The sequence below is a fragment of the Biomphalaria glabrata genome, chromosome 4 (assembly GCF_947242115.1).
Source record: "Biomphalaria glabrata chromosome 4, xgBioGlab47.1, whole genome shotgun sequence".
Lineage (NCBI taxonomy): Eukaryota > Metazoa > Mollusca > Gastropoda > Planorbidae > Biomphalaria > Biomphalaria glabrata.
Window position 1 is genome coordinate 12,724,418 of NC_074714.1, and position 13,568 is coordinate 12,737,985.

The 13,568-nt window shown below is 32.3% G+C and overlaps 1 protein-coding gene across 3 annotated transcripts in view; it reads left to right on the top strand.

Moving 5' to 3' along the window:
- The window catches only part of LOC106054079 (copine-8-like), a 34,975-nt gene extending 22,736 nt beyond the window's left edge, over positions 1 to 12,239 (top strand). For 2 of the 3 annotated variants that reach the window (XM_013209802.2, XM_056026091.1), the window contains exons 18-21: positions 129 to 231; positions 4,550 to 4,607; positions 7,321 to 7,394; positions 7,765 to 12,239. In XM_013209802.2, the coding sequence (XP_013065256.2) occupies positions 129 to 231; positions 4,550 to 4,607; positions 7,321 to 7,394; positions 7,765 to 7,929 (400 nt within the window). In that variant the 3' untranslated portion in view covers positions 7,930 to 12,239. Of the gene's footprint in view, positions 1 to 128; positions 232 to 1,482; positions 1,571 to 4,549; positions 4,608 to 7,320; positions 7,395 to 7,764 lie in introns of those variants that run through there. The other variant, XR_008777472.1, reaches the window with a different exon arrangement.
- Positions 12,240 to 13,568: the final 1,329 nt, after the last annotated feature.

Genomic DNA, 13,568 nt, shown 5'->3' on the forward strand with positions numbered 1-13,568 from the left:
ATAATCATCTTCTTTTTTTGAAGTAGCGTCTGTATTATATAAGATAAGATTTAGTCTGATCCATTTAAATATAATACAGCGTCATTTAATGTATGTAGTCTAATCATCATTAATGTTATCTTTTAAAGGTTTGCAGCAGGTGCCAGAAATGGTCAGGATTATTTCATCCTGTTGATAATTACTGATGGCATAATCACTGACATGCCACAGACCACCGAAGCTATAGTCAATGTAAGTACTAATTTATTATCAATCTATATCTATAATTCTCTTCTTCGCTCAACAGTTTGGATGAGCAAGAAGTAAAGGAAAGATCACTCTCTTATTTCTGCGGATAGTAACCCCACTAAAAACAAGAGGGGGGGGGGGACAAGTGGGTATCCACACGTCTTTTGGATGGCTGCACTCTGGACTGTCAAACCCTGCCCGCTCCCATCCCTCTTTGTCCTGCGGGAGGTTTGGACTAGGAAGTAAACTATCTTCAACTCTGAAGGAACATTCGAAAGGTAAAACATTTTACTAACACTAAATAGCAGTGCCGGACTTAACCATTGTGACCAAGAAGTCATGGAAAGAGAACAAGTAATCTACTATGTATATTTACAGGTCACTAAATAGCAGGGCCGGACTTAACCATTGTGGGGCCCTATGCGAAACGGATTTCACGGGGCCAAGTTTGGGTAGGGAAGCGGATAATAAGTGAAATTTAAGAGTTTGTATTAGAAATATTAGAAAATAAATTCTTCTATGCATTTTATTCATTCTATACTACATACAGAATTACTTTACGAGCCTTGCGTGTGGCAAAGTCATACAGTATATCACGCGTAGGATTGGTGTTTTCCATATTGAATGACACCCGAAAATGACAATTTTTGTCTACATATTTCCGTATATTTTAAGGACTATTTTGTGTATTTTTTAATTTCGGGAGATTTCCAGGAGCTCCTGGTAAATCGACAGGAGGACGCGGGAAATCTGTTTTAACTTATAAAATGGTTTAATTTAATAATTTATACACCTTAAATTAGCGCGGGTCCTATGAAAGTGTGGGTCCTATGAAAGTGCAGGTTCTATGAGAGTGCGGGGCCCACTGCGGTCGCATAGATTGCAGTGGCCTAAGGCTGGCCCAGCAAAATAGCGGCGTATGCTACGCCGCCGGTCGACTAGTGAATTTATATTTCGAAAATTATGGTTGTGGTAGAATGGAAAATATTACCCTAATTATTGAAAAAAAAAAAAAATTTAATGTAACAGACCTTAGTTGTTTAGTCAGCACATTAATATATAATGCAGATTTAAACACAATTTCTTAGAATTAATTATAATGCTGGTCATTTCATAAAAAAACATTTTGAGTAAATCTATTAAGATTTGTATACAAAAACGTTCAATGGGAAAACATAAATCAACAAAAATGTATAGTTTAAAAAATGGCTACTAACATTGTTTTTTTTTTGTTTTATTTTTCTTTAAATCAAGTCAGTTTCACCGGAGATGAAATAATGGTTGAAGGAAAACCCTTGTCCAGTGAGAGTACTGTATAAAATACTATTGCCTTGGCTCAGATGTAATAGAAAACAGATTTCCATTTATTTATTAAAATTTTTATTAAAAAAATGATTTTAATGTTAGGGTTAAAAATATCTTGCAGATATTACATGATGAATAACTATTAAAACCAAATTAAATACTGACTGTAAATCATACAACATTTCAAAATCTGTTTTCATTAAGAAAACTTCCAACAACTAGCACTCAAATAAAAAAGGCTTCTTTTGTTGATTGATATTTGGATTTAAAAGATAATACTTTAAAACAGGAAGCTTCAAACTCTAATCTTTCATTCTCATCAGTTTTTACAAAAAAATTTATGATTGAGTAAAAAAAAAATTGTTGAAAAATGTATTATAATTGAATTTTAAAATCCTGCATGTTTTTGATATGACAAAGAAATAGAATCTACTAACAATTGCTTTTAACGTGTCAAAGAATTGGAATGTTCTAACAATTGCTTTTGATTTGACAAAGAAACAGAATGCCCTAACTATTGCAAAATAAAATTTAGTTATTAAATAAATATTCTTGAGATTACCAAAGCCATGTTATACAATTGAAAATGCCCCTTGACTCCCCTATAGTTTGGATTACTTTAGTAATTTCAACAGTCATCAAGTTGGGACATCATAAATGAAACAGTTTATATTTAACAACATATTTAATATTTTTAAAGAAATTTCTGTATTCAATCGCTAGCAATTTTAATATGTTTGGAGTTTATAATGTACAAGGAGTTCTAGCCATTGCAGCATTTCATCCTTTAAAATTTAAAAGGTATTAAGACGCAAGACACCATTGTGTATATCAATCTCAAACATGATGAGGTTTACAAAGATGACTATGGAAACATAATTCATGAATTCTTTTAAGCAAATGACTAATACTATACTGTAATAAAGATTTTCATTATTATTATATTCTGACTTTCCATCTAGCTCCACCTTTGCCTATCCCTTAGTCTGTGGGACTGTTGGGGCACGACACCTGATCTGTTGACCATCTTTATCCATACCTGTCTTTCACATGGGCTAGAATCTCTTCCAATGATAGACCTGACCATTCTTTGATGTTGTCTTCCCATCACTTTCTCTTCCTGCCCTTTCTTTGACCTGGTACTGTTCCTTTCAGGAAGGTCTTTGAGAGCACTGAAGACCTCATGATATGACCATATAACTTGAGTTTGCATTTCTGACTGTGGTCAGGTCTATGTGGACTCAATTGCAGTTGTGATCCTGTTTCAAATTTCTTCATTTGTGATGCGGTCTTTGTAGGTGATACCTAAGATCCTTCTATAGCAGGGGTTTTCAATATATGGGTTGTTGAATGGCGATTTGCCAGGGTCGCCTAAGATCATTGGACAATAATTTGTTTTTTTTGTCTACTCTAACATGTAAAGCTAAACATTTCACTAATTCTTCCACTGTAGGAAACTTTTTTTTCACATTATTATTGTCATTTGAATTTACACACATACAAATATATCAGAATGATTTCAAACATTTTAGTTCTCTAGGCATAATTTTTTAACAGTTTAAATCGCAGTCCATCGAAAAACTCTTGGCGTAAAGTTGAGTTGATGCAGAAGTTGACATTTTTGTGATCTTGTAAGGAAAGCCCTGAGAATCCCTGATCTGTTAAAACTAAAACAAGCCCAACCTTTGCATTGATGGTGGCTTGTTTGCACAGATTGTCACAACAATTTTAGTTTACTATTGCTCTATTAATTATCCATGCTCGGCCATGCTTTTCAAATTGCACATAAGTATGCAGCGTGTATGTGGCTATAAAAAATAAATATAAGTCGTAAAGATAAAATTCAAAATTGGAAATTTAATTATACATAGAAATATATATTACACAAAATATATATTATTCAGGAGACCATTCTGATGTAAAAAAAACTGATAGACTCTAGAATCACATTGGCAAAGATGTATTGAATGTTTTCTTGAAAAGAATGTTTTAAATCATTCTTGTTGCAGTTAATTAAACAATTAAATAAAAAAATTGGTAATAATCGTGCTTTCTTTTTTTTCATTAATACTCAAATATGGATTTGTAATTAACAATGCAAATATATATTTTTTGTTCTTGAAACGTTTAAATCTTTCTTTCCCCCCTACATTACTCCAGCTAGGGTTAGATGGTCCATAAATAGTGAGATATTCAATGAAGTTAACACATATTTTGTTTTATTAAAACCTTCTTCCATGTTCGCCATTTTTTATTGATTTAGATTGTATGAGATCTAGTGATAGCTATTGTAGCCTATTTAGTTATTTTAGGTGTCACCATAAATAGCTTGTGTTTTTTTTTACATTGTTAAAATTCATATATAAGTTTATTTATTTAGTGCTTAATAAGTATACTAAAGGAATAAGCTTGAAAACATTATATTGTTAACTCAAAAGTTATTTATACCAATAAAACATTTATCAATAAAGGTTAATTCATTCATAAAGACAACAGACTTGAAATTTAAGTGGCAGCATTGTATACTATTCAATGATTCTGCTCTTAAAAAAAAGTACCCCTTTCAGGCCTTATGATGCATAGGGCAGATGATGTAAAGGTCATCTTTTTCTGTGGACTATACAATGACCAACTGGCTTTACTTTCCCCAACTAATGTATGGTACCGGTACCCATTTGGTAATCTTTAAGAGACTGATTATTGTATAATTAGAAAAAGCATACAACAGTCACTAAAATACTTAACTGAACTAATCACTTTAACCAAAGAGAATATACATCTCTGTAGGAGCACCATATAAAGCTATTCTACTGATCTCATACACTTTTGCTCAAGCACTGCTTTTTAAATCCACTTTTTTTTTTCTGTTTGACTTAGAGAAAAGTTTTATCCTTAGTTAAAATAATTAAGTTTAAATAATTAACTTAAAATATTTTGAATATTTTAAAAATCTGTTATAAAGTTTCAATCTTCTATAATGTTTATATAATATTTATATTTTTGTGTTTGTTAACAGGCATCTATTCTCCCAATGTCAATTATTATTGTTGGTGTTGGGGATGCTGATTTTCAAGGTAAGAAGTTTGGGGTTAATAAAAATAATAATAATCTTCCATGAGGAAATTTGTTTTACAATTGTGCATTACACATAACAATACTATATTAGAGCGAACAATGTGTATGATTGCACACAAAATATACATCTTTACCCCAGTTTTTCTTAAACAGACATTGCATGTGAAATTTACAAAGTAAAGTACATTTTGCTCAATGATTTAATTGCCAAAGGAACAAAAGAGTTCTTGTGTCTATTTGTTTTTGTGATCAGTGTCTTATATTTCCTTTGGGATGTTAAAATGTTCAGATTGTCAAACCGGGCAGAGATGTTGAAACTTAAAGTAATGCAGATGTGAGCATGGTCAAACATTGTACTAGTTATAGTTCTTCAGCGACAGAAGCAGGCCAACAACAATTATTTCAAACTTACAGCATCTACTTTGCCATACTTATCTTATCTTATATAATACAGACATTACTTCAAAAAAGAAGATGATTATGTCCTATACGTCATGCATTTATTCATGCATATTAACCAATGACCTAAATTCTGCCAAGTCACTGGTTTTCCTGGCTAGCTCAGGCAGCCCATTCCATGCTCAAATAGCGCTAGGGAAGAAGAAGCTTTTGTACAAATTTGTCCTAGCATATGGAACGAGGAATGTGCCTTTATCTTTGTGTCTTTCTGAGTATTTTATTAAATTTTGTTTTAGGTTTTCATATACTTTACTTATAAGTCTTCTATCCTGAAGGCTTTCTAAATTTAGTGATTTTACTAAAGGTGTTACTCTAGTCAAATGTGAATATTCGTTTGTTATAAATCTCACTGCTCTATTTTGTGTCTGTTCCAGTTTCTTAATGTTTTCTTGAGTTGAGGGGTCCCATACAGAGGATGCATATTCTATTATTGACCTAACCAAGGTTAAATAACATTTTAGTTTTATGTTCTTATTTCATTTATAGAAATTTCTTTTAATAAACCATAATGCTTTGTTTGATTTTTTGATAGTTTCATCAATATGGGGATTCCACAACAGTTTTTCATTTATTATAACACCTAGGTATTTTGCCTTTTTAGTCTGTGTTACTGTGTTACATTGTTTATGTATTCACTCTGCAGCTATCTGCTTACTTTTTGGGTTAGGTGTTTAATTTTAATATACTTTTTATAAACTCTTTCTGCCTTAGTTTCTTTAAATTTTCTATATAGGTTTTCCTTCTGTTTACAAAGCTTCTTTAATCTATTATTAAACCAGCATTTATTTATTTTGTTTGATGTGTATTTAGTTGGTATATTATTTTCTATAATGTTTTTAAGATAGTTTTTAATGAAATTCCAGAGGTCATCGATTGGTTGGTTGATGTCTTTTTCTGATAAGAATGTTTGTTGAAAGTTTAATGCAGCTTGGTGTAGTTGTGTTAGGTTGCATTCATTCCAGAGTAAGATTTTTATTTTGGGTTTTGTATTGGCTACTGCTTTTATCTGACTGTGTATTTTGATGATATCATGGTCTGATAGACCAAGGATAATATTATAATCTACTACTAACCCAGGTCTGTTGGTTAAGAGGAAATCTAATGTGTTCTTTAATCTAGTTGGTTTTTTAATGACTTAAATTAAAGAAAGAATAGTTTCAGAGCTTCTTTGTGCTGATAATTGAGCCTTTCTTGTACACACCTGCAAGACCTTCAACTTGTTAGCTAATTCGCTGCTGCTGCTGCCTCATTTGGTCTATGAAATTCATGAAAATGGAAGTCATGTTTTAGAAGTCTTCCAGCACAAATTACTCAGCTCTGAAAATCAATGTGAATGGCCACCCCTTCATTGTGTTAAACCAGGTCTCTCCGCCTTTCCAACAAAATTCATTTTTTTTAAAGCAGTGATTCTCATCACTCTTGGAATAGGTCTCTCTGCCTGCCAACAAAAATCATTGTCTATAAAGCAGTGATTCTGAGATCTGGGTGCTCTATACCAAGTATATAAGGCTTCTCAAATGCTTCTATGAAAGGTGCCTGTGCTCCATAATGGGAACAAGGCTGGCTAGACTACCTTACAAAAAACATCTTTTGCTGGAAGCCAATATGGACAGTGTAGATGTATTTCTATTTTTTTTGTGTGCTGGGTTGTACACCTAACCCCATAGGGTGATCATATGCCAAAGGTGATCTATTTCTGGCAAGCTTGAAGGAGGACAGTTTAACAGAAATGCCCCCTCCACACTGAAAGTGCACCGTGCACCACTGCCTTCACTGGCATAGAAGAAAGCCACTGGCAGCAACTGGACTCTGAAAGAGACTGTTGAAGTGGTCTAATGAATATCACAGTACTTACATTTGAGTCCCTAATAAAAACCCTGGCAGGTGCAGACAATGAAAAGAAAAGATCTTTGCATCAGATGTTGCTAAATAGGTGACAAATGGGTTCTGCATAGTTACATGAAATACTGCACTCATCCTTAATCTTCAGAGTTGAAGACAATGCCTTTAGCAATTTTTTTCACCTGTTATAAAATAGTTCATGCTCCTTCTTTAAATTATGGACTCATTATTATTTTGTAGACTTCCTATCCTTACTGACATATAAAGTGGTATCCTTTTTATTGCTTTGAAATGAAGAAAATGTCTAATCTGTCTAATGTGTCTTTGTGTCTATTTTTATTTTTCAAAATATTTTCTCATGCTATCATTTTTTTTTTCAAATTATCTTTAATGTGTTTGTTTTTTGTCTAGCTATGGAAGTATTGGATGGTGATGATGTGAGGTTATCTTCCAGAGGAAAGTTTGCAGAAAGAGACATAGTGCAGGTATACTTAAGTCAAATTTGTATAAATAAATAACAAATACCACTATTTAAAGTTAGGTTACTGAGGATTCTCTGGTTTGAATCCCAGTGAAGACTAAGATTTTGGATTTCAGTATTTTATGGGCACCCCTGAGTCCACCCAACTCTAAGTGGCTGACATTAGTTGAGGTAATGTAATGCTGGTTGGTCATTGCACTGGCCACATGACACAACCTTGTTAACAGTGGGTGACAGAAACAGAAAGACCTTTGCATCATCTGCCTTATAGATCACAAGATTAAAGAATTTCATGTATGTTTTTAAACATATGTCGCATCCTTTATGTTGTGTTGAAGAAAATAATTTTTCTGTATTTTGTCATATCTCCTCAGTTTGTCCCTTTTCGTGACTTTATGGGAAGCAATGGTGAAGATATAGCATCTGTTCATGCCAGACTAGCCAAAGAGGTGCTAGAGGAGATACCAGAGCAGTTGCTATCTTATATGAAGAGAAACAACATCAAGCCACAAGCACAACCTCAGCCTGGGAGAACCTAGTTATGACTCTCTTAATTAAAAAAAAAAGGTTCTGGTGTTAGTGAATTTGCAGAGACACTAGATAAAATGAATTAAAAAAAAATAAATTTAAAGGTGTCATTACACTAGAGGGCACAAATGCTTACGTGATTTTTTAAAATGATTAAATATCAGTGAATTGTTGTTTTTTTAGAAATATAATAACAATGATTAATTGTTCAGAATAAATTGTTTGAGACTATTTTAATTGAACAGGCAATAAACCCTGTAATGGTGGGATATCACCAGGAGATATGTCTACAGAAAAAACATTGTTGTTTTTTTATAATAAAATATTTTTTATTGTACTATTTATATGATAATTGAATGCCTGTCTTTTGAGAGAGATAAGTCAACTTTGTTTCCACTTTCAATTGGCATAGATATCAACACACATAAGTCATCTGTTGTTAGAATGAGCAGGCAGCTGTTGATTTCTTTCAAACTTAATGTCTGACTTTTTTTAAAAGTTTGTTGTTAGCAGCTGGCAATGCAAAATTTAATTTGTAATTTCCCATTATCAAGTTCACGTTAGAGTTACTTCAAACATTTTTTCTTGCAATAAGTTTTGATTTTCTTCCCTTCCCTGCTAGATGGAATTGGTGTCAAGTTCAAGGTTGTTTCAATATAGTTTTTAGTGCCAATGTGTTCTCACGAATAAAGATTATAGTTGATGCAGAATTACCAGTCTATGTTGATTGGTAATGCTGGAGTATCAGTCTCATGTTGATTGGTAATGCAGGAGTATCAGTCTCATGTTGATTGGTAATGTAGGAGTATCAGTCTCATGTTGGTTGGTAATGCAGGAGTATCAGTCTCATGTTGGTTGGTAATGCAGGAGTATCAGTCTCATGTTGGTTGGTAATGCTGGAGTATCAGTCTCATGTTGATTGGTAATGCAGGAGTATCAGTCTCATGTTGATTGGTAATGCAGGAGTATCAGTCTCATGTTGGTTGGTAATGCAGGAGTATCAGTCTCATGTTGGTTGGTAATGCTGGAGTATCAGTCTCATGTTGATTGGTAATGTAGGAGTATCAGTCTCATGTTGATTGGTAATGCAGGAGTATCAGTCTCATGTTGATTGGTAATGCAGGAGTATTAGTCTCATGCTGATTGGTAATGCAGGAGTATCAGTCTCATGCTGATTGGTAATGCAGGAGTATCAGTCTCATGTTGATTGGTAATGCAGGAGTATCAGTCTCATCAGTTTATGTTATGTTGATACATGATGATGTAGAAGTACTAGTCTATACTTTTTTTTGTGTACATGATGCAGAAGTACCTGTCTGTACAGATATTTTGAAGATTTGTTTGTGTCCTACTGCAGCCTGAGTCATCACAAAGTTTTTTAGCTCATACAGTTTTATGTTGTACAATTATACATTCTGTCTGTATTCTGCACTCAATTCTAATTACTAGGTATTCATAATTATTGTTTTTATTTTCCAAAATATATTTATAATTGTTTGGTTTGGTTAATTATTGAAAAATCTTGGATTAATAATTATTCATTTGTATTGTACTTCAATTTTTTAAATTTATCTAATGAAAATGTTTAGATTAAGAATTAAATTTAACATTACACATTTTAATATGAAAACAAAATGTTTGAAAATATATTGTTAATGTAGACATTTTATTTATCTACTTTCTATTTTATATCTTTTGTATTTGAACTGTATATGCTTCAGTGTTGTTGCATTCCTCTTTATCTTCTTTTTGCCTTTTATGTCAGCAAGCTGAAGTAACTCTTTAAGATTCCGTTCCATATTTTTAATACATTTTCTTCTTCTTTTTTTTTTTTCACTGTATCTGGTTTTGTCAGCTTTAATCTGGTTAACTTAAGTGCACTGGGCACAAATTTGTTTCCTTCCTACTCTTGAGGTGCTGCAGGAACTAAAAATATCAAGTGCTTTACCCTTATTCATAATATACCTCACATTTTGAGCTCTTTGTATAAACTGTTTTGTTCTATTTACCTTGCTTCTTGTTTTTACTTTACCTTTAAGCTGTACTCACATTTTTACATTGTCTTGAGCTCTTTGGCGCAGTCATTTTTTTGTTTTTTTTTACTCTTCTTGTTATTTTTCTTTTACCTTTCATCTTTTTAAAAAAATTCTGCTTTATTTTTACAAGTTATATTTTTTATTAAACAATTCTTAAATCATAACAAATTTAATCTTTTGATCCTAAAAATCCCTACATAATGTTCTTCCTCGGATTAAATTTTGACTATTTCATTCATTGCATGCTTTCTTTAGACTTGAACATTTCTTATCCATAGTGGCTCACTCGCAGTCCTATCTTGACTTTCTTTTTATTGTTTTCAGAGGCCATGCTTCTTCTAAATATTATCATATTATTATTTTATTATTGTAATAATGTTTTTTTCATGTACCCTTGGACTTAAGAAACATTACATTTTTAAAATCTAGAATCTGTATAAACCTGACTATAATCTTTTTTTTAGTTATCTCCCATGCCCTGTCTTGAACCCTTGACCTTTGCAGTGCAAAGAACATTCTAAGAAAAAATATTCCTTTATGTTTTTCAGATTTTTCTCTTCAATGTTGCCATTAATATAAGTTACTTATTTATATACATTTGAGCAATTTGTTCTGTCAGCCTATTAAATCTATTTATATAAAGCTAAAAACATGACACTTGTTTTGTGAACCTGTAACACCACCAAGTATATCACAAGAAAACAAGATTATTTTTTTGAAGTATAAAAATTACTGATAAGTTTGTCGTTTATAAATTGCATTTGATTCAAATAATAAGTTAGTACTATGTTAGATTAAGTAGACAATTTTATATACCTTGGGAGTGTAGTCAATGTATCAGGTGGAATAGATGAAGGCATTAAACGTCAGTATAAATCTAGCGCGTCAGACATTTACACACCTAAAACCAACCTGTAAATCTCCTCACATCTCAAACAAGACTAAACTAAGAATCTTTAACTCCAATGTCATGGTTCTGAAAAATGGAGAACAACTGAAGCCACAACAAAAAAAGTACAAACCTTCATCAACAGATGTCTGAGAAATATCTTAATTATACACTGGTACGACAAAGTAGAAAACACCAAAATGTGGGAGATGAGTGGGCAGAAAAATATGAAGTGCAGATCTTAGAGAGGAAGTGAAGATTGACAGGTTACACCCTTAGAAAAGATACCAACAACAGAGCTAGACAGGCCTTAGTGTGGAACCCCCAGGGAACAAGGTGTAGAGGAAGATAAAAAAGAACATGGAGACGCAGTATACTAGATGAAGCTGAGAGGACAGGAAAGAGCTGGGAAGCCATTAAAAAACTAGCAAGAGACCGTGGAGAGTGGTGTGTTTTAAGTGAGGTCTATGTTCCATGAGGAACTCAAAGGAAAGATGATGAGTTAGTATTATGTTAGTTAGCTACCTTCAAATTTGTGTTGTTTTTTTCTCATTTTCGAAATGCATATTAGTGATTGACTTCAGCTAATATAATCTTTTTTTTTTATGAATGCTTTAATTCATAATTCTTAAATTGTGATATTCTTTACATTTCATCAGTCTGCTAGAAAGATAACTATTCCATATTTTTATTTTACAAAGCAATCAGCATTAAAACTTGTGCCAGGTTCACCATCATGTACATTCCAAAACTGAATTTTTTTTCCCTCTAAATCAAAATAGTTCATAAAGCAAATAAAAAATGAAAGCACCTAGAAATGATTTAGCATTTTGTAAAGTTGTTTCAAAACCATGACAATGAATGGGAAGTAATTGGGAAGATGTATACAAATAGTGTTCAGATTGGATTGAAATTGGGAAATTAAAATAAAATTTTCTTCTTAAAAATTTAAAGTAGAAATTAAACTTTTTTTTTTTTGGGTTGCAGCTTGAGTCAAATAGTTTCTTTGCATTATTTTTTTTTTATATAATTCTTGGAATTCATCAATTTAAAAAAAAATTTGGCTCATGAATTTCTAATCAGATTTTTAAAAAAGAATAATTAATTTTTTAAAATTAAAAATTAAATAATAGGGACACATGTTTCTGTTTGAGTCATATTACTTACCAGCATTATTCATCTTAGACTTGAAACTTGAGCTGTCATCATTTTAAACGATTTTGTAAATACTAGCATGAAGAATCTCATTCAATTAGATGCATAATAACTGCTACATGTTTACATTATTTTACATTGAGCCCATGTACATTGTTAGCAGCACACTATACACAAAATGTGAAGCCACATTTTGAAATTGGAAATATAAATAAAAACACACTTTATTTCTAAAATTATACCCAAAGGTTTTTTTTGTTTTTTTGTTTGTTTGCTTATTACATTTAGATATTTGCAAAGTTCGACTGATTATAAATTAGTGTCTCTGTATAAATTGTTTTGTTTTATTTACTTTGCTTCTTCTTTTTATTTTACCTTTAAGATATACTCACATTTTTATATTATCCTAAACTGTTTAGTGATGTCATTGTTTTTGTTTTGTTTATTTTTTCTTCTTATTTTTATTTTACCTTTTATCTTTTTAAAAAATCTGCTTAATCTCAACATGTTTTATTTTTATTATTATTCTTAAATCATAACAATTTAATCTTTTGATCCTAAGAAACCCTACAAAGTGTTCTTCTTCATAATAAATTATGACTCCTTCCTTCATTGCATCCTTCATCCTATTAATACATTTCTTATCCATAGTGGTTCTCTCAGAGTCATATCTTTGCTTTCTTTTACATTGAATTCAGAGTTTGTGATTCCTTTAAATATCATATTTTAATTACGTTATGTCATAGGATCTTAGACTTTATGAATTTTTAATTTCTGTATTAAAAATTCCACAGTTTTTAATCATCATAAACCTGGCTAGATTTATTTTAGTTGTTTCTGGTACCGTGTCTTGTACTTTTGGCATTTAACTCTTTCTCTCCATAAATATTTACCACATTCTGGTGGAATCAACGTTGGTATTGTCAGTTAGGAAAGAAAGAATTAAACTGCAAAGAGTATTCTAAGAAAATAAATCCTTTCTTCGTGTTTTTTCTGACTTGTTCTTCAATGCTGTCATTAATATAATTGTTTCTCCTTCTCCAGTTGATGTTTCTTGGGACTATGTCGTGGTCGTTGTTTTGCATTCCAAATGACCATTGTCGCTGAGGCCAGCTGTATGGCACACCGAGAGGCTGTGGCGGTTTTACCTGTGGTTATCATGGTCGTTGGTCAATTAGCATGGAGTATTCTTTATCTGGGAGGCGCGGTGGCTGAACGGTAAAGCGCTTGGCTACTAAACCGGGGTCCGGGATTTTCTCCTGGAGAAGACTGGGATTTTTAATTTCAGGATCTTCGGGCGCCTCTGAGTCCGACCAGCTCTGATGGGTACCTGACATTAGTTGGGGAAAAGTAAAGGCGGTTGGTCGTTGTGCTGGCCACATGACACCCTCGTTAACCGTAGGCCACAGAACCAGATGAACTTTACTTCATCTGCCCTATAGACCACAAGGTTTGAAAGGAGAACTTTTATCAACTTTATTCTCTATGTGCTTCAATTTTGAAACGTAGACACAGAGGTAGCCAGATAGTCGAACAAAATGTCATCCCTTATCTGGAAGGTAATATATAC